General features: G+C 36.1%; 1 protein-coding gene across 1 annotated transcript in view; it reads right to left on the bottom strand.

The window, feature by feature from the left end:
- The window catches only part of LOC150095193 (xaa-Pro aminopeptidase 1-like), a 606338-nt gene that overhangs the window by 36097 nt on the left and 547290 nt on the right, over nt 1-22951 (bottom strand). Inside the window, exons 21-22 of the mRNA XM_090410814.1 lie at nt 19095-19199; nt 8162-8233 (exon numbers count right to left, since the gene is read on the bottom strand). Of these exons, the coding sequence (XP_090266940.1) occupies nt 8162-8233; nt 19095-19199 (177 nt within the window). The remainder of the gene's footprint in view (nt 1-8161; nt 8234-19094; nt 19200-22951) is intronic.

Here is a 22951-nt window from a genome sequence, read left to right on the forward strand (position 1 = left end):
GTGTGTTGTGTCTCCATAAATTAATCACCATGAAAAATGAAAGTTAAAAAATTGTGGTGCGAGATATATGCAGAGATTTTCAGGAAAAAAACTAAATTCACATTTATAATTGCTCACATTATTTATCAAATGAATGCATTTAAATTTTAATTATCAACGTTAGTTACGTGATTGGTGGCTCACCTTATTCACGTGATATATTTGAATCTTTAGCAACAATGTTTCTGTAATTAAATTAAAACAAACAGTTTCATTATTGCCTGTCCTTTTTATCATTTTGAAATCATACGATTTTTGAGTTTATCATAACTTATTTATTGTGTTCCTTTAGTATTGTGAATTAAGTTGCAAAATTAAAGATGAATAAATAAGGATAAACTATCTAGACTATCTGGAAAAGAATATTTAATTCCAGTAAATTGTGAAAGTGTGAAGTTATAGACACAGGAACAGTACCACTATGGGCTGGTGATGCACAATATACAGCTTCTCCTGGTTAAGTCGACTGCAATTTTTCGTGGTATCATCTGTATCTACTAAAGGGAATCTGGCGACAGTCAAGTATTCTGCTGCAAAGGAATACCCTTCTAGGTGGAGTAAATGCCAACTAGACCTAGGTGGTATATGACTTTCATCTGCTAGTGAAATACCACCATGTTTGGTTCCTAGAGCAAGGGTTACAGTTTTTCTCTCCCTCCCCCCTAACTTTTACCATACAGTGTGAGTGATATCCATTGAGGATATTATTATTATTATTATTATTATTATTGTTCCGGGAAACTCCAAGGAGTCGACAGACTCATGGAGGGAGGCCCTAACATCATGTCGAGAACAACTATTCAACATTCACACAGTATCTATCATACCTTGCCTTGAACTCATTCATGGTCGTAGCACCCACAACAGACTCTGGAAGCTTATTCCACTCATTCACCACTATCCAAGTAAAAAACCTAGCTCTAACACCCTTGTCAACCACGATCTTGCCCAGCTTCCATGTATGGCCCACCACCAGTCATATTTTCAAAAATATCTTCTGGATCAATCTTATAAAAACCCTTCACCCCTCTTTCGCCTATCTTCCAATTTCTGCAACCCACAAATCTTCAACCTATTCTCATAAGGTTCATTCCACAGACCTGCTATCATCTTGGTCACTCGTCTCTGGACCCTCTCCACTTCCTCTCCACCACGAAGAAACCCTGGTGCCCATAACTGGGCACAGAAGTCCAGATGGGGTCTTATCAAGGCTCCATACAGAGGAACAACAACTTGTTTGTCTCTGCATATTAAAGTATTTTTCAGAAGCCAAGTGATTTGGTGAGCTGTTTTAGTCACTTTTGCAATGTGCCCCCTAAACTTCAACTCCCCATCCACCAACACTCCCAAATCCCTGGCCTCATCAATCTCCTGGAGTACGGTTCCACCAATGCGATATACTGCTGCTATTCTTTTCACCCCAAAGTGCATAACCTTACACTTTGCCACATTAAATTGACATCCATTTTTCCTAGCTCAGTCCTCCAAACTATCCAAATCATCCTGTAAAATTTTGACATCCTATGCACTCACAATTGCTCTACCCAACTTTGCATCATCAGCAAACAAGTGAACACTTCCTCTCAAATCCTTTCCAATATCATTGATGAACAAATTGAAAAGCAGTGGTCCAAGAACAGAGCCCTGCGGCACTCCACTAGTCACAAGACGTCGTTTAGACTCCACTCCTGAATAAACCACTCTCTGGTATCTCTCCTTCAACCACCCTCCTATCCATCTCATCAACCCTATATCTATCCCCATCTGCTCCAGTTTACTGATTAGGATTCCATGTGGTATCCTATCAAAGGCCTTGGCAATGTCCAGTAGTATCACTGTAAACCCATTACCCCTATCCAGTTCAGCCGTCACTGTGTTATAAAACGTGAGCAAGTTACTGAGGCATGATCTACCCTTCACAAAACCATGTTGTCCCCCATACAATATCCCATTTTCATCTATCCAATCCTGTATTCTTTTCTTGACTAATTTCTCTAAGACCTTGACAATGATTCCTGATATGCTAATCGGTCGGTAATTTACAACAGCAGTCTTGGAACCACCTTTATGCAGTGGAACTATTTTCCCCTCTTTCCACCCCCTCGGGACTAACCCAGACCAGAGACTCAAATTAAACAAAATGGTCAAGGGTACTGACAATTCTTTAGCTACTTCTCGTACAACACGAGCTGGTATACCATCCAATCCCACAGATGTATTGACATTGAGGTGATGCAATAGACTACTCACCTCCACTTCATTCACCACAGTTCCCGTATAATCTACTGGTTTATTCGTTTCTGCAATGTCACCACCTGGATGATATATTCTTGCAAAGTGCTCACTCAGTAACTCAACTATCTCAACTGATTCAGTTACCTCCCTATCATCGGCATTCTTTAAAATCATTCTGCCATGTACATTTCTCCTTTTACTTGCTACATATCTAAAAAACTGTTTAGGATTCTCTTTAGCCTGCATGGCCAATGTTCTTTCGTAATCCTTTTTTGCTTTTCTTACCACACTCGTCACCCTTTTGGCCTGCGCTTTATACCGTTCATGTGCCTGCCGGTCACCTTTCTCCTTAAATTCCCTCCATAGTTGTTTCTTTTTTTGCAGCTCAAGCTTAATGGTGTTATTCATCCATTTAACACCTACTTGATTTATTATTCGGACTCTAGGTATACAGTCAGCCATTGCTTCATGCAAGCACTTCTTAACTACCTCCCATGCACTATCAACTTCTAGTCCTTGCAGTTGTACATGCCATGGCATTGAACCAATCAAACTCCTAAGCTTGTCATACTTTCCAGCGCAATAATTCCACATGTACCCTGTCTTAATTGAAAATTCTACACCTTTAGCCACCTCCCAAGTCAAGACCCTATGATCACTCTCACCGCTTGGTGGCAATGTGGTCATATTTGTTACAGCCAAATCCTCAGATGTAATTACTAGGTCAAGCACTCTCTGACCCCTAGTATTTTCCATTAAATGCTGTCGCAGATAGTTATCTCTTAATAACCGCATAAAATCCAATTCCTTCCTCCCGTGTGTCCTCTCCTCACTCCAATCAATGCGCCCATAGTTGAAATCTCTCATAATAATCACCCTCCTTCCACTCATTTCTTCTATTTGCATGTGCATACTGTCACCACCATCTTTTCCAGCACCTATAGCAGCACCCAATTGTATATTTAGTTCTGCTAGCCACAATCTCACACCAAATGGCCTCAAATGTGCTCTTTTCTCTATCCTGCAATCCAACTTCTATTCTCCTTGGTTGTAGCTCATCAGCTATCATCAACAATACTCCTCCCCCATTTTATTCTCTCTGTCATTCCTGAACAAACTATACCCATCACATTCAATCCCACTAGCTATATCATCTACAGTCAGCCATGTTTCACTAATACCAATAACCTGTGGTCTGGAAGTGCCAACCATGGCCAAAAACTCTTCCTTCTTGTTCCTAATACTCCTAGTATTAGTGTACATGAATTTAAGACCCCATTAGCCCCAACCCTACCTTGATGCCTTTATATTAACTATCCCACTCTGATTTGTTGTCCTTATTTGCTCTGGCATATTATATTCATTCTTACATTCAACTGCCTCCCTAAGGACTGTATATCTACTCCCCCCCCCCCTTAACAAATCTAGTTTCCCTGAATTTGCACATCCACTACATTCAGCAACACTTTCTCAAGTCTTCTTACACCGTAACCATTCAAATGCAAGCCATCCATCTTATATAGATCCTTTCGCCCATCAAACTCACTCCACACGTCCACAAATTCCACACCACTCGTCATACATAACCCACGCATAAAGTCATTCGCAATTATGGCCCTCCTTTTAAACATTTCACTGTCATACCGTGGCAAAAGACTAATCATTCTAACTCTCTCACTCTTTTCTTTTGCTACCTCAAACAATTCATTCAGGTCTTCTATCATTTCCATTTTATCTCCTTTCAAATCATTCATACCTGCCTCAACAATCATTTCTTTCACTCTTTCCTTTTGCTCTCTAATAGACTCATATGCCAAACATACTGCATGGATCCAGTAGTATAGCAGTTACACAGGGTGGCCACCTGTTAGTGTATGAAACAAAACTGGATGTTAATGTTTTTTTAGGAGGCTTCTTCATCAACTGGCACATTATCTCACTACCAACTATGGCTGTGTAATGGTATGAGGGGGACACTGCTGAGGACACATTGTGGTTTGGAGACCGGATGCTCTCTGTATGGGTGACACATTTAAGAGTTATTTTTCTCCCGCTGCATGTTCTCCTTCTCTTTTTCTTTTCACCTTTTGAAACATTAAATGTGAAACCAAACCTGAATATGTTTAGTGTCTCTGCAGTTAAACTAAAAAATAAACCTCCCTCTAAAATTCAAAAACTAACTCAAAAATCTCACAAAAAATATCTTTCATATTCATTTTACCAACATCTGTGGCATCAACAGTAACTTAAATAAATGATGTGCATTATCAAAATCATTACTTTCAGTCATCCAAACCAGATGTTCTATTTCTGACTGAACTGCAAATTTCTGCTAAATCAACCATAGCCCATTTTAATTATCCAAATTACGCCCTTTATAACTCCTTCTGGCATAAGGGAGGTCTTGCACCTTTGTGGATTTTGATATTCCTTGCTAAAGGATGTTTAACCTAGCATCTCACCTTTCTGACCTGCTGTGGCTTAAGATTTCATTGCCACACTTAGTTTCATTCATCTGCAACTCTACCATTCTCCAAATTCTGAAAATCATTCTGACCACTTTAACTCCCCATCTTTAAAACTTGGTTTCATTCATTCAAAATTTCCAAACAGTGAAGTAATCTTTCTTGGTGATTTCAATGTCCATACTTCTAACTGGCTCCCTTTTTTTAATTTTACTTAGAGATGAGAGGCAGAAATGTTTTCTTTAAGCAATGACTTAAAACAGATAATTCATCTTCCTACTGGCAATATTTAGGTGACTGTTCCTCTTGATAATTCAGATCACAATCTCATTCAAGTTTCATTTCTGGTGAAATGTCCTTCCTTCAGCCATTCACAACCTCCCACTTGGCATTACAACAACAATGCCAAGTGGGAGAACTTATGTGACTTTTGCTCCTCCTTTCCATGGTCAGACTACTGTTTTCATTTTTCTGATCCATATACTTGTTGTGATCTTGGTATAGAAATAATTCATGTTGGAATTGAAGCTTTCATTCCTCACTCTGTTCAAATTTCCCAACCCATATCTAAACCATGGTTCTGTAAGAAGTGTACCAGAGTGGTTGAAGAAAAGCAAACAGCCTATTACAAGTTATTTGAGACTACAACACCCCCACCTTCCATCAAAGTCTACATGAGGAATCCAATGAAACTCTTGTAAAACCACCATTAAAAGAGAAAAGTCTAAATTCAACAAGGATAAATGTAGAAAACTCGCTGCTTGTGCTACTGGCAGTCGTGCCTTCTGGTCCCCTCACTAAGACTGTTGGGTGAAACTTTTGTCCATCTGTGCTACCTCCTCTATCCCACCCTAACTGTAGCATCAACTAAAGACAAGGCTGATGTCCTGGCTTCATTCTTCTCTTCCAACTCCTCCATGGTAACTCAGTTTTGCTGATGATAGCACACTCCACTCGTCCTGCTCTATCCTTGATGCTGTCCAGAAAAAGGCAGTTTGGTTGACTAATGACACATCACTTACAAACTTTATTAAACCATTTTCTCACAGATCAGTTTCTGCATCATGCCCCTTCTATTGATATTTCCATGGCCAATGTTCAGCAGAACTAGCATCCATTATGCCTCTCATTTCTGCCAGATCTACAGGAACTTGAGCATCAGCAGCTCAGGATTCCTTCACAGTTGAACAACATACTCACTACCAGCCATCCTTCTACCAGAAACACATTGGAAGAAATCTTGAATAACTTGGATACCACAAAGGTATCCAAGTTATTCAAGACAGCACTTCTCTGCTGAACAGTTACTTACTCTGTATAAATCCAAAATCCAACCAGCCTTGGAATACTGCTCTCATGTTTGGCATAGTGCCCTGTACTTTTCTAAACAACATTCTTGATGCTGTGCAGCATATGGCAGTTTGGTTGATTAATGACATTTCTTACAGACTCTCTTCAGCCATTTTCCCATAGATGATCAGTTTCTACACTGTGTCTCTTCTATGTTTTTAGATATTTCCATGGCCATTGTTCAGAAGAACTAACATTCATTGTGCTCCCATTTCCATCAGATCTACAGGAACTCGAGCCAGCTGCTCAACATTACTTCACAGTTAGACTGCATACTCACTGCCAATCCTTCATTCCATCCACCTCAATTCTGTGGAACAGAATTAATCCATCTGCTCACCTTATTGATGATAGTATTGATGTAAAAGACTTTATATCTCTACTGTATATAGCTCCATTTCACCAAAGTTAGCTAAAATTCCCAAGAAATTTAAAATCTGTGCTACTTTTACTCCTCTAGCTAAACTCCGTTCTTTATTCAGTACACCTAAACTGAAACAAAACAGCCTAAAACATCCTGGAGTTTACTGTCTTTGGCATAACTGCAATGTGCCCTATTTTGGTCATATGGAGAAATCTGTTGAGTTGTATATGGAAGAGCATGTCGGAGACAATATGTATGGCAGAACTAGAGCCAACACACTATCTAATCCATTCTTAATTCTGCTTACCTTAACAATGAAGATTCTATCACTCATCCAGTGATCCAGAACAAATCATAAAACATTTTTAGATGCTATAATGAGCTTGTGAGAAGAACTGTAGAATCAATGTAAATCGTCCTCAATCCAGTCCATCTTGATACTAACCTTAGCTAAAACTTATCTAATTGTCACTCTTCAGCTATCAAACTTTGGCATACATGATATCATGCATGCCTACATGAATGTGCCCAACATTACTATGGCATCCAGAATACCTTCAAATGTTAGCAAGACATTTGCAACTTAATTTATAGCTGTTGTTCTCTTGTAATGTATATTTTTTGTATTTTTTCATGTTATGCACCCAATGAAGTCATCTAAGAAGACAAAACTACTCCTGTGTTTAAATAAATAGCTTTTTCTATTTTGGTATCTCTCGGCTTCTAGTCATTAAATTTCTTCAATTATATATATATATATATAAAACTTACAAAAAATACATACATACTTTAAAATTATGTAAATAAGTAGGATAACTCATTGTTCCAAGGTTGCCTCATGCAACCTTGGAACACTGGGAATATCTGACTTATGGGTATTTTTAAAGCTTTCTAAGGTTACTCTCCCAAAATATTCAGTGATATACAAAAATTGGCTAAATTGTCTCCCAGTCTGACAGATGAAAGGCATCTGTCAGAAATTTTCTAACAAATGCCTTACATCTGAAAAATTTTCCATACTGAAATGTCTCTGCATAATTTTCTATAAGCGCTGTACATTAATTCATTAAATACATCCATTAGGAAATTTGTAACTTTTCCCAAAAACATATTGTAATTTAATTTGTACAAAATTTATAACAAATTATATTACACAAAATTTGTTATACATTTTGTTTAATATAATTTCTTAGTATGCTAGCAATACATTTATATCCATAATGTCCATATTTGGCTGTGGTCCTTAAAATTTTTTCATATACAGGTAAAAATGTAGTTTGTCCATCTTAGCTTTGGGACACCATTGTAGGAGAGGTTATATGGTTGAGACTTAACTGTATGTGAGATTAAAAGTTAACTGGTATGTGAGATAGATTAGGAGAGATATTTTACAGAGTAGCAAGAGTGTATATGTGGAAAGAATGAGCGGTCATCACTAAAATCTGAACAAGAGAGTGAGGTGCAGGTTTTTTGCAAAGAAAGTGGTAAGAATTATACCACAACTATAGACTTATAGGAGTGGGGATAGAATACTTTCTAGTGGGTGAGAGTGCTAATGAGATGCAGGTGAGGTTTGGCAATATGACTATAAAGATGGACCTCCTTTTAGTCTTCAGATGCCATGGAGGTCTTCAATAATGCTAATACTCTGGCTCGTTTTGTTCTATTTCATATCTTTAAAATTACATTTAAAAAAAAAAAAAAATACCATTGGACATGATCATTCCTTCCTGTAATCCAGGATCATCAGGATTTGGTTTAGAGTTGATTGTTATTGGTCCTGTAGAAAAAAAAAAATTAAATTGTAATATGGCAGCAGCATGAAAATAATAAGAATACTGTTAAACTTAATAATTAGTCTATCAAATTTCATTCTTTATGTCTTATTCATCAATTACTATCCAGAATCATCTATTCTTCAATAAGTACACAAACAGCGTAACATTGAAGATCATATTACTTTAATTTCTCACTTGTCTATCCTAGATGAAGCAAAACTAATTAAACATTATAACTGTAACTCACGAATTAAAAACAGAAAAATAAAGTTCCTTATTTTACTTAAAGACTAAAATAAAAGCAACAAATATTTGTCATATTCCCTATTAACAGTCATAAATTGTTCACCATCATCAAATTCCTGCCATGTACCCTCAAGAGGTTTACAGGATATGATAGTACTACATGAAAAATTTACATCATTACTAACTTCCAATCTACAATTTTCCTCCAAATCAGTCTGCTACTTGTCAAGATTCCAACATTATCAGATCTTATATTTCTGTCTTCTAAGGCACTTTGTACCGTATCAATCCACCTATATCTTGGTCTTCCTCTGGATCGTTTTCCTGCCAACCTGGCAGAGAACACTTGTTTTGCCAATCTTTCCTTGCCCATTCTGTTTAAGTGACCATACCACCTGAGATTAGCTCTGCTAATGCATTCCTGGATGCTGACAACGTCAAGTTCTTTCCTAATATCCTCATTTTTAATATGATATTGCCATTGATGCCATCTGTTTATGCCTCTAATCTTTCTCAGGACTCTCATATCTGTGGTCTCTAGTCTTTGGTCAAGTGTTTTACTTCTGACCCAGCTCTCAGATCCATAAGTTAAAACTGGTTTGAACACTGTCTTGTATACAGCTAATTTAGTGTTCCAACTAATTTCTCTCTTATTCCTTATGAATTTATTCAATTGACTTCCTACCAGACCAGCTTTGTTGATTCTGTTGTCTAATTCCATATTTAACTTACCATCTTCACTAAAAATCATGCCTAAGTAGCTGAAATGTTTTACTTGTTCCACAGGTTCTCCATTCACAATGCAGTTGATATTTTCATTGATTCTGTCTATTTTCATTGTCTTTGTCTTTTTATTCCTGATAAATTAACAAAATATATAAATAAATATAAACAAAAAATGAAGATTCTTTTAGATATATAGTTGCAAATGATCAGGTCAGTTCACAGCGACTCTTTTCAATATATATAGATGCACATAATCAAGACCAGTTCAGATATATGCCTCTGTATAGATGTAGCCTAGTCGTGGCATAGTGGCATACGTGACAGGGACTGATGTGAAAGCAGAGGCAGAGATGCTAATGGAGGTATTCAGGATATTGCAGAATCTGAATACAGCTGCAGGACTGTGTTAATAATTTGTGGATTTTTATACTGAGGAGATATATATTATCTTAATATTTAATCCTACCATAGAGAATGATCTCTGTTTCTAACAATTATTTTTTTTTAAATTCCGAGTGTACCTATATGTTATTATGTGCACAAGGGTTCACTCCAATTTGTGCAATGATCTTAACTCTTTCTTTCAGAATCCAATTAATCACTGACTCAAGACCAAATACAAAATAAACACATTTAATAAAACTAAAACAATATATATACACTTCAAACAATATTACATAACTATAACTACAAATTAATTGGATCCAAGGCCTTTTTAAAATAAACTTACACTTAAGACTAAACACTTTGTTTTCAAAATGACAAAATGTTCATAGCCAGTTTCTCTCTCTGTCAAGGCCCTTTTCAGAAGATATACGACTCTATTCTTCATTTTTACAGGATCCTTTCTCATCACTTATGTAACACACATTAATTCTTCCTGACTTAATTCTGTCTCTTTTCTTCAGTAGAAATAATAGTCAGATCTGGCGTCCTTAATACAGATGAAACTTCCTAATCAAAGTTTTCTCGAACATTCCTTTAGAACGTAAATAGCAATTTCTTCTTTTATTCACTAAATGCTTATGACAGTCTTAACTCTTCCAATAAAAAAAAAACTTACAGTTCTATGAGTCCCTTTTCAGAATCTACTATAAATCTTTCAATCAGTGTTTCCTTCAATATTTTGTTTAAAACGCATATAGCAATATTTTCCTTTTATTCATCAATACTTATTCCACTTTGAAACTTAATAGTTCCATGATTCCTTTTTCGGAATATACTATTAATTTTCTTCCAACTGTCACTTAAAAAACTTACGTTCCTTCCGAACATAAATGTTTGCCGGCCTGTGTTCTAAATTCCTTCCGAACGCTCTCCTGTTTACAGCCGTTACTCAGATACCGGACGCTTTCTTGTCAGCTGTCAATCACTCATCAAACTTCTCCGCGAGAAGTTTGATGAGTGATGCGCACTCCTTGGCAAGCGAGAAACTAAGTACTGTATAATAGCTGACACGTCTCCGTTAGCGACAAGAGAATGTCCTCATAAAACATAAAACTTAATATTTCAAACCATAATAAATTTGTTTAAAGTAACACAACTAATCAAATCCGGTAAGTACATTAAATTTTTAACTGTTTTACATATCACTTTTAACAAAACAATTTCCATAACGGGCACATCGCAAGTGCCGACAATGCGTGTTATGAAAACAAAACTAATAAACATACTAACATAAACAATACATAAAAATATTCAGAATTTTAATTATGGCTATTTTTACAACTGGATGGGATATCGGCTTTCATTTTAAGAGAATGTGCAGGGAAATTAGCAATTCCTTTGACTGGGCTGTTTAATTTAAGTCTCATCTCTGGCAAAGTCCCACGAGAGTGGAAGGAGGGCAAAAAATTCCTTTGCATAAAGGAGGATCTAAGTCTTTGTGACAGCAAATTATAAACCAGTCAGTAACTCAGGAGTGGTGGTAAAAGTACTGGAAAAGTTGGTCAAAAAGAGAATTCAGGAATGGGCGAATAAGAATATGATACTGTATGAGGGGGCAGTATGGCTCTGTGAAGGACTGGTCATGCCTTAGTAAATCTACTAAGAGTGGCAGCTGAGTTGGATAAGGGGAATGGCTACACAATGATACCAATGGATATTGCAAAGGCATTTGACAGGATATCACATGGAACTCATTACACAAATTGCACTAAATGGGGATGGATATGAAACTGGCAATAGGGATAAAAGGGAGGCTGATGGACAGATACCAAAAAAAGTAGTACATAGAGGAGAAGCATCCAGAAGAAGGCAGCTGTTTTGATTATATGAACTATGAATGTCTCCATGATGGATTTGGAAGAACAACAGAACATTGCACCCTTCGATTGGAAGAGATCTAAGTTGAATTCTCATCATAGTGAAAGGAATTTTTATATGAGCTTTTTCAATTGAAGGTGAGTTGACTGATTTTATACAGAGGTAGCAGGGTTCTTTCTCCTAGACACTCAGGTTTTTCATCCCATATACAGGCAAACTGGCCATGGGAACACATGCAATTTACAGACAAAAAATGCTGTTGTTGGTGGTAGCAGCAGATGGTATTGATGGTAGTAGTGTCGTGTTGTTATTGAAGAATTAAGTAGTAGGGAAGATATCAAGATGTATGTAGCAGAGTAGAGTATTCTCCCTCGGTGAGTCCTTGGAGGTGTCACATTGTAATAAATAATAATAATAATAATAATATATGGTTTTCCTTATAGGCCAGATAGAAATCATGAGGAAAATAACCCTCCATCTTAATACCAGCAATTCCATGTCAGAAAGTTTAATCTTAAATAAGTGAATTCTCGGTTAGTGCATTATTTGGATAACTGAAGTCCATCCGACTTGGCCAATAGGCTCTTTGGTCACTAGACAGGAAATCACTATCTGACAGGTACTAAATAAACACATATGGTTATCTGATAAATGCATTCTCTATATTTCTTCTCCTGAATATTTCCGTTCAACAGAAGATGTTCAGAATTATGGCTGAAGCATCTAAGGCAAAGAGGCTCTGAATTGTGTCTGCTGATTGCATTCTTCTGGTTGCTTTGCCTGTTCTCAGTAGGATTCAATGGAACATTCATTGTGAATTGAAAACTACAGCAGGCACTTAGGATTAGCTTAGAACTTGGGACTTGTTATAACAAAAAAAAATCTTACTATAATGAATCTATAAACATAATTCTGTAATACATGTTCTAGTAACTGAAAATATCACTTAAGGTGCCAACAAAGAGGTCCAACCATTTAATTTAAAACTCACATGTCCTAATTTAACATTAGGGGGAAAAACAAGCTTTTCCTCAAATCACCCAATGATTTGCATAAAAACAAAAAAAGAAAGAAAGAAACAAACAAACAAAAAAACACCTCGGCAGGTAATCTAGTGGTGGTATGCGAAACTAGTGACTTACTCATATCTGGTAGCCATGTTTACCAACCTAACCCAAAAGAAGCTCAATGATCAGTATGGATTCAATGATCTAATTTTATCAAACTCTGGATGCATGTTATGGAAAGGCCTAGAGAAACCTGTACTCTTGCTCTTAGCATTTGACTGCACTGGCACCAAGGCCTGCTTAGCAACTGCCATTCTTTGATCTATCTTCTATCCTCTGTAAATGGATAGTTGGTTGTCTCTCTGATTGATCAATGCATGTCATGATGGAACAGCGTCCTCTCTTCAGACTTCCTAATCAATGTGAAAGTGCCTGAAATCTTTGTTTTATCACATGTACTCTGTCCCTTATACATAAATGCCCTTCTCTCACTAATATATAATACCATCATAGTCTTGCTGGAAACAGTACATTCTATTTCTCCTATTCATTTGACAAACTTCGTATTCTCCAAACATCTCAGTGTTTGGGATGTTTGGGGAATACGAAAATCACCATCCTTTGATGAAGTAAAAATAACCCAGTCATCTTCAATGTTACCAAAATACAGTACTGCCTGCTTTCTGAAAGGATCTCAATTTGCTTTCCCTTACCAGTAATACAAAAATCATTAGATAGGAACAAAACTTTCTTCTCAAAGTCACATTTACTTATAGCCCTTCCTAACATACATCAACTGCTTCCTTAGCCACTAAAAAAAAACTCGATATTCTTTTCCACTGTTTAGGGATGCCACTTTTCACCTGCATAGACTACTAACTCTTCACACATGTCAAATCTACCTAACCTTAGAATACTCTTCTTATTTGGGATAATGCACCATAGACTTCCCTAAAGATTCTTAACACTGTGGAAGGAAAGGAAGTATGACTGATCACTAGCTCCTCTCCCAGCAACTCACTTTAGAAACTGTCACAAACAGTTTGTAGTTCAGTCTTATGTTACTTGTACTTCCATAGATACTACCCCACTGAACTACATCTATCAATTCTTCACTAAATCTGTTAAAATTAAAACAGGAGCAGCTGACCAATAACTTTTTCCAGTCCAACTTCAAACCACTCGCTTCTTCTCTTTCATCCCATCTGGCTCTATTCTCTGGTGGGACTCTTTCATCCTTCCCCTTAACTACTGTCCGCACAGGGTACCAGCATGGTGTTATAAATGTATGTACATATGCATTTTTATATTTTTTTCTCTTTATGTATGTATGTATGTTTTACTCTGTGCCTGATAAAAAGATTTGTATAATGAGCATTTTTGGATTCTTTCCTGTATCTAAATTTATTTACTTTAAAAGGATATCAGTTTCTCTAAATCTTAAAATAAATCTCATATATTATAACACTTATCTTAGCATGATAAATAAGAGAACTGTAATACAAAAATAAAGTTGAGTTAATATAAAAAATTTCCATAAAATTTGTTTACAATTTTTCAAGAGATTCTCTCTCTCTCACACACACACACACAAATTTAAGTTTAATTTCAGAAAACAAAAATTGTTAGTGTTTTCCAACAAAACAAGATTCTTCACTAATCCTTTTTTTTTTTTTTTTTTTTTTTTTTTTTTAGAATTAGTAACTTTGGCTTTCCACTACATTTGATACAATCAGTTCCAAAATGAGAACCATCTTGCTCTGTCTCAAAACTAAAATTCCTCTCAAATAGTTCTCCTTTTTTAAATTGAAAGAAATATTCTTGTCCTAACTCAGTACACTGATAATCATCTTACCAGAAAAATCACTTTACTTCAGAAAATTATCCTCAAGGAGAAAACACTTAGAACAACCTTTGTTGGTTTTGACAATGTCACAGTGTCATTCTCTAAAAAAGTCCTTTTGTGCTGATGAAATCAGTTATTTTTTTCTATCTGACTACAGTTTCCTTTTTTTTTCTTGTATGCAGTATTAGAAGAAAACATAACTTTGTGTTTTGAAACAAATAACATATTCTGTCTTCAATCTCATCCAATGATGTAGAAAACTCAGAAGAAGAAAACAACAGCAGATTGTTAAAGGATTTTTTTTTTTTCAACCTATACTACTCTTTATCCTTTTAAAACAATATTTGAGGCCTTCTAGATTTTTATCTTCTAGTTGTCATTCCTCATTTGAAAGAAACAACTTCAGATAAATCTGTAGGTCTATGATTCTGTTTCTTTAACTTTTTTACTCTCTTCTTTCTAAAAAGAATCCATACTCTCATTCCAGTCAGCACAGCATTTCTACAAGCTACACTGCTTCCTGAATGTTTGTGCATACGTACACTAACTTCAAGCTGAAAAAAAATATGCAAAAGCTTGAAAACTGTAAACTTCACATGTTATCTCCATCACTGTTATGAAATATCTCCAAAGTTTGGTGATACTTTATCACATAAACTTAAGTTACAAGATGTTTTAATGACAACTTCCAAAAATTTTATAAATTAATTTAACTTTTATTATTATTTTATGTGTGTGTGGAGAAGACGACAAGTGAATTTAATTATAACAATCAATTAAATTTCCCGTAGTATTACAAAAAATGATATTAAATTATTACTGTAAATGGAAGAGTAATGAAACTTTAATACCTTTAATTATATCAATCTCTTTCCAACTTTTTTTTTAATTATAAGATTTGCTTGATAAATCATAAATCAGTAATTCATTAAAGCTTAAACGGTGTATCAGAATGAACGTTGTTAGATACTCCACAGTGCTATAGGTCCTGGAACTTCTGATGTGTGAGATTGAATAAAATCTCTGCTGCACTGCAGAATGACCAGCACAAGTTAGCATCCAGAAAACAAACAAACAAAAATGAGTAAGCAAAAAATTCACTGAAATATAAAAGTACTGATGGATTGCAAAACCATTCTTCAACAAGAATCTGTAGTTTTTTTAAACACTTGACACTGATTTCATATGTGTTTTTATGCAAAAAAAATAAATCTGATATTATGAAAACTTATGGAGAGAAGAGGCAAGGAATAAGAAAAGACTCACTGACTATGTTATTGTTGATAGTGATGTTTTCTCTCTGGTGCAGGACACCAGAGTGTACAGAGGATTTATTGGAAGTGATCACTATTCTTGAGCAGGATAAAATTGAATTTCATATTGAAAAGAAGAACAACTAAGAAAGTTTTAAAGCAAATAAGTTAAGCAGCTCTCAGATGTGAACTGTAGACTAAAATAGACAAACATGATTGTAGAAAAAATGAAATAGTTTGAGAACAGGAACCAAACCTTGGAGATTCAGTGGCAAGCCCTGAAGAAGACACTGCTTGATTCAGCCAGAGAGGCATATGGTGAGGTCGTCTGTAAGGATAGAAAAATCAGAACTCCATGGTGGACACAGGAAGTTAAAGAGGCAGTGAAAGAAAAGAAGAAAGCATATCAAAAGTTCCTGGCAAATAAGTCGGCTTGTGCTCTTAGAGAATACAGAGACAAATGTAAGAAAGCTAAACACTGTGTAAAACTAGCTAAACAAAAGTCATGGGAGGATTTATTATTATTATTATTATTCCTGATACCTCCAAGGAGTCAGAAGACTCATCGCGGGAGGACACCTACAACTGTTCTCTACACCTAACCTCTGCTACGAATCATCTCCATCAACGCCATCTACCGCCCACCTCCAACACCACCACAACTAGTAATTTTTGTCTGTAAATTGCGTGTGTTCTGAAGGGCCGATTTGTATGTATGCGGGATGAAAAACCCGAGTTTCCGGGAGAAAAAACCCTGCTACCTCCGTATGAGATCGGCTAACTCACCTTCGATTGAAATCGACCAGATAAAGATTCCTCCCGTCGCGACGAGAATCGAACTTAGGCCTATTCCAATCGAAGGGCGCAATGTACCGTCGTTCTTCCAATTGCGCTACGGAGGCGCAATTGGAAGAACGTAGTTCTCTCTGATGTGAACTGATTTTGGTGAGAACATAGAAAATAAATATCAAGAAGATGGCAAGATATTCTAGATGTTGTTGAAGAAGCTCAGAAATGGAAGAAAGAGTGCTGTAAAAGGAATTAGGGATGATAAAGGTGACATGAAAATGGGAGAAAAAGATATCGTTGAAGCATGGAGTAATTACTTCGAAAAATTGCTAAATGAAACAAGCAGTGATAGCACAGTGGTAAAAAACACTCAACAGGCATACAGTCAGAAATACATATCCATACTTGAAGTAGAAAAAGCCATCAAAAGCCTGAAATGTGGAAAGGCAGCAGGAGTAGATGATATTTGACCAGAAATGCTCAAGTATGGAGGTATAAACAGTCTTACAGTGGCTGCACTACATAGTTCAGAAGGCCTGGACAGAGGGAGATCAGAATTACAGAGGCATTTCTCTACTGAGTGTTCCTGGTAAGATATATGCAAGTATATTTGAGAAACGACAGAGAAAGATTATGGAAGAAAAGCTTGGTGAAGAACAAGCTGGATTCAGGACAAATAGAGGTTGTCAGGATCTGATTTTCACTTTGCGACAGATAGTTGAGAAATCATGGGAATATAACAAAGATCTACAAGAATAACAAAGATCTGTATTCAAGTTTTGTAGATCTGGAAAAGGCATATGACAAGGTGTCAAGAGAGAAGCTATCGAAACACTACAGTTATATGGTGTCAATGGGGATTATATCAAGCAATACTTATTCTTTATTTGAGTTGTAAGTCAGCAGCTAGAATTGAAGGAAGTACAGGAAGGTGGTTTAATGTTAAATCTGGTGTCAGACAAGGATGTACTTTATCCCCTGTTATTCATTATGTATATGGATCATATTATGAAGGAAAGTGGTATTAAACCTGATATCAAAATTGGAGATGTTAATCTCAACTCTTTGCTTTATGCAGATGATGTTATACTTCTTAATAAATCTGCTACAAGTCTGCAAGATTCCCTGACTAAATTGAATAACTGTTGTAATAGACATGGTATGAAGGTGTTGGATCCTGAATGAAGGAATCTTGCAAAGAAATCATTCATTCAGAATCCAACATACTAAACTTACTACCAAAGAGAAATACCTGCACATCAGCTAAAATTAAAAGTGAAACTTCTTCACTTTATGTATAAAATTTTCATTCTTTATTTCATGTACCATATATTTAAGCTATTGTGATCATATTAAGATTTTTTTAGAGTTATGTCTTAAAAGAGGGAGAATCTGATTTAATTTAAGCCTCACTTAAGCTGTATAAAAATAACTGTGAGTCATTAAATAGTTACTAAATAATAATTCTTGGAAGGTATAAAACTACACGTGTACAGCGTAACACTGGCAGCAGTAGCATACACGGAACGTACTTTGATGCAAATTCTGGGAATGCAAGAGCATAACAGCGTCGGGAGAGCATGGGATGAACCCAAGGGGAGAAAAGAGATGGGTCGTGTGCAAAGGGGACTGAGGAAAAAGAGGGTGCTCTAATGAAGAATATAAGGGGACGAGCGCCGTATCGGAGGAGCTCTCTTGTCATATCGTTTTCCTGTTTGGTGGCTCGGAAGTTAGTGGGAGTTCGTGTAAAGGGGGGGATGAAGCATCTGTGTTAAGATAAGATGTCGGACAGCAGGATTTCTTGAAAATGGAGAAAGATTCTACGCAGAGCTGAAGGTAAAAATTTCGAGTCCTAGCAGAATCAAGCCATTGCTGAGAAATCCCATCGAGTTGTTCCTGAAACGCAAAGATTTAAGTCCATTTTTGGCAGAAATAATGAAGATATTGTAACTTCGTTGTGGAAAAAGTTTGGTAAGGTGAAATTACTCTATTTTTGTGTATAAAATTCATTAGAAGAGAGAAGATTGTTTGCAAATGTGAAATTAAGAACAGTATTCTAAAGAACTCCATGTTTGTCTTCCTACTGGCAATGTGTTTATTTGATTGGTATATATCTTTGTGCCTATGAAGAAGCTTTGGTGATCAAGGTGAAATATTGGCTTAGTAATCCTTAGATATTATCTTTAGACATGTTTCTGTACTAAACATCAACGTATGAAAGGCTGTTGCATAAACTGGAAAATATGGGATTGGAATTTAAAGTAATGAATGGGTGAGTGGGTGGCTGAGAGACTGGCATCAAAATGTGGTATATGGAGATTGTGAATCTGCCAACAATAGATTTTCAATTGTTTGCTGATGATGCAAAGATAGGCACAGCAACCAGGGATGCTACTGATATACATACTCACAGAATGATTTGAATAGGCTAGAAGTGTGACAATAATGGGCAGAGATCCAATAATAATTAATGATATACTCCAAAACTTAGTACTGATAAAATTGTGCCAGCACGTCTTTCATGGGCTATCTCTCCCCCTCCAAATCCAAGTATAAGTATCTATGAAATAAGCTCGGTCACAAACTTTTCAAAGATTAAGATGCCTCTTTTTAAAGCTAATTTACTTATTGAGTTATGCTGCTATACTATTTCATTGAAGATTCTTGGCATTTTAACTCATTTCTGAATAAATGAAAGAACTTGTCATGCAAAAAAATTAACAAAACTTACCTTCACATACACTTAGATAGGCTCCTACTCCATGACCTGTTTCATGGTGGTAATTTAGTCCTACTTCCCATAAATATTTACGAGCCAAGGTATCTAACATCTGGCCTTTTTTATTGTAAAAAAAAAAAAATTAAATATAATATGTATTGTCTGATGTGAAATTCAAACTATTGGCTTTTTTTTATAAAATATTAAAAATATTATTGATACAATGTGTAACATAAAATTTGCAGTTTAAAAGTTAATTTATTAAAATATCAAATTCATTTTAGTCATTCATTCTATATTTCAATAAGCAGATGGTAAGTAGATAAAGTAGATTAAATAAGTAGATATTCTGAATTTTGGCCAGAGAACACATGCAATTTGCAGGCAAGATACTATTGGACAGGACAGAACTTTTGAGTTTACAGAAACAACTACAGTATACTGAAATTAGATTTTGTGATTTCTCTAACTGGTGGTGCTTAAAATATCAAATGACTTTACTTTGTCTCTCTCCCCAGTCTTTATTATTATTATTATTATTATTCCTGATACCTCCAAGGAGTCCGAAGACTCATCGCGGGAGGACATCTTCAACTGTCTCTACACCTTACCTCTACTACGAATCAACGCCATCTACCGCCCACCTCCAACACCACCACAACTAGTAATTTTTGTCTGTAAATTGCGTGTGTTCTGAAGGGCCGATTTGTATGTATGCGGGATGAAAAACCCGAGTTTCCAGGAGAAAAAACCCTGCTACCTCCGTATGAGATCGGCTAACTCACCATCGATTGAAATCGACCAGATAAAGATTCCTCCCGTCGCGACGAGAATCGAACTTAGGCCAATTCCAATCGAAGGGCGCAATGTACCGTCGTTCTTCCAATTGTGCTACGGAGGCGCTATTGGAAGAACGGTCTTATTCCAACTATGGCTGTTTCAGGACTTTTAATTATTAAGGGAATGTTATGAAGTGGTCTGGTCAACTGGTGGACTTGCCTTGCCCTCCTCAATGTTGATGATTATATGAGTTTGTGGTATCTCATAACGGTTTCTAACATCAGTCTTTCCAAGGATGCAAATATAATGAAAAGAAGTGTAAATGAACCTACTGATAGGGACTGTAATTCTGGTACATCTAATGCTGTTTTGATCTCTGACATGAATTTTAAACCCTTTTAGAATTGAGGGTTTTTTTTTTTTTTTTTGGTTTTTTTTTAATAATGTGAACTCCACCAAAGAAAAACTATAAACGTATACTGCATTAAGTATTATTAGTAGCATGGCGGGAGATAATGGCTTATAACCCAGAAACCCTACTTCAGAAACTTTCCTCTAGTTACTTCAGGTCTCCAATAAGCAGAGTGAAAGTTTCACAGTGGGCAGCAAAATTCATTTACCACCTAAAGACATTATTATTACTATTAACATCAGTCCTCCATGGAGCCAGAGACTCATCATAGGAGGTACACACCATCACACACAAATCTCATTAAAATATGCCTTAAACTCGTTCAATGTGGCTGCATTCACAACACTCTCAGGCAGTGAATTTACCAGCCACTCTCCATGCAAAGAACCTTCTCCTAACTCCTTTGCTCATACATTCCTTACACAGTTTCCAGGGATGTCCTCTTGTTCTATCCCACACCTCTCCTATTCTGTGAAAAACTTCTTCCATGTTAACATGGTAACAAATGGTAATACCATGGTGGGATTTGAACCTGCAGCCTGTTGGTTGGAAAGCAAATACACTAACTGTTTATATCTCAATCATATTCCCTCTTTTCCTCCTATTCACGAGGCTTTGCAGATTACACTCCCTCAATCTGTCTTCACACCCCACATTCCAAAGATCAGTTTTGTGGATCACCTTTTTGAATCTTCTCTGGAACCTTTCTAACATATCCTCATTGCGATAAAAACCAGATGACCAAATCTGTGCATGATCAAGGACTTACATAATGGAACTGTAACTTCTTTATTTCTGCACATCAAGATCCTCTGCATCATTACCATAATCTGATGTGATGACTTCACCACTTGTGCAATGCCCCTGAACTTCCAGTCCTTGTCCCTCACTGCACCCAGATCTCTCATCTCCTCTACTTCCTTCAAAGTTTTCTCACCAAGTCTTTGTATCCCAGTGTTGCTTACCAAATTTTTGAACCTTACACTTTGCAACACTGAACTGATATTTATATTTCCAGTTACCTGCCCACTCATTCATAGTCTATTCAAGACCTCCTGTAAGGCCACAACATCGGCTTGACTCCTCAATGCTCTCCCCAATTTTGCATTGCAAAGAATTCCATATCTCAAGTTTAACCCATCCCAATATCATTAATATACAAGATGAATAACAATGTTCTCAGTACAGACCCTTGCAGCACACCACTAGTGACTCTCCTCTTTCAGGATACTGTACCTCCATATATAACTTTCTGATACTTGTCTACCTATTTGACAGCTAGTCACTAATTCAACTCACTAGTCTGTTATCCAATTCCATCTGTTTCAATTTATTCGACAGTTTGTCATGTGGCAGTCTATCAAAAGTTTTTTCAAACTTTTAGTATACAACTGTCTACACATCTTCTACCATGAGCATGTGTATGGTACCCATGATGAGATTTAAACCTGCAGCCTGTTGGTTGGAAAGCAAATACATTAACTGTTTGGCTAACCAGACCAGCAACATATCATTTGGATCATATTAATGTGGTGGAGATTTTTCAGAGAATGAAGAGAGAGAGATAAGAAGAGAAAAGGTTTTTATCCCTGGAAGCTGTATAAGGAGGTTGTGAGCAAAGGGTGGGGGGGGGGGAGAAACCATTTCTTTGTATAGGAAGTAGTTGGTAAGTGCAGAAACAGTGAATGAGTTTTAAGACATAATTCATGATCTTTTTGTGTGCCAGTGAGGACTTCCCCCAATAAGTCTTCAGATCCACAGAGATCTAATAAAAATAATAATAATTAACCTATTCTCTTGATACATGTACTCATAAGGATCCATCTTCTCCAGTTAATCCTGTATTTTGCAAATAATACTGCCCCCCTCTCTCTTTTAGCCATTATTTTTATTTTTTTTTTATTTTTTAAATCACCAAGTTAGTTTAGGTCTTCCTCTTTTCCTTTTTCCTTACAGGATTATGTTATGTCAGAGTTATTAGAATTACATCTCTGTCCATTTTTAGTGTATAACCAGTTCACTTCTACTGCATATTTTTATTTCACTGACAATAGTTTTTTTGCATTTTTTGGATGCTGTTGCTAAAATACATTTCATATTTTACATAAACATTTTGAAACATTTAATTTGGATTTCTCTTTCTTTGTTAGTTTTTATGTCTCTGCATATAATAGCAAGATCCTCACATTTTTAGTTTTATTATGATATTCAGATGATTTCCATATATTATTCAATCTTCTGAAAGGAATATTTGCTTTTGTGAATCTTTGTGTTATATACTTTTTTTCACTCACCTTCAGCATGAACACTAGCTTCTAGGTATGGTTTTGCCTGGTTGGCAGAGTGATTAGCATATCTAGTGTCCAACCAACAGGCTGTGGATTTGTATTCTGCCATAGGCATGGATGTTTGTGAGTGTCTTTAGGTGGGAGATGAATTTAATTGCCCAGTATTCATGTGCATGGGCTCAAGATTTTTTTTGTTTTTATTATATATATATATATTTTTTATTTTTTATTTTTTTATTTATTTTTTATCTAGTTCAGAAACCCTGCTCTGGAGGCCTGAAGTGGTTTGAAAAGTTCAATGTTTGGTCTCCAGAGCAGGGTTTCTGAACTAGATAAAAAACAAAACAAAAAAAAAATATATATATATATATAATAAAAACAAAAAAAAT

Source organism: Typopeltis vanoorti, chromosome 20 (genome assembly GCF_054136105.1).
Source record: "Typopeltis vanoorti isolate ZY-2024b chromosome 20, IOZ_Tvanoo_1.0, whole genome shotgun sequence".
Classification (NCBI taxonomy): Eukaryota; Metazoa; Arthropoda; class Arachnida; order Uropygi; family Thelyphonidae; genus Typopeltis; species Typopeltis vanoorti.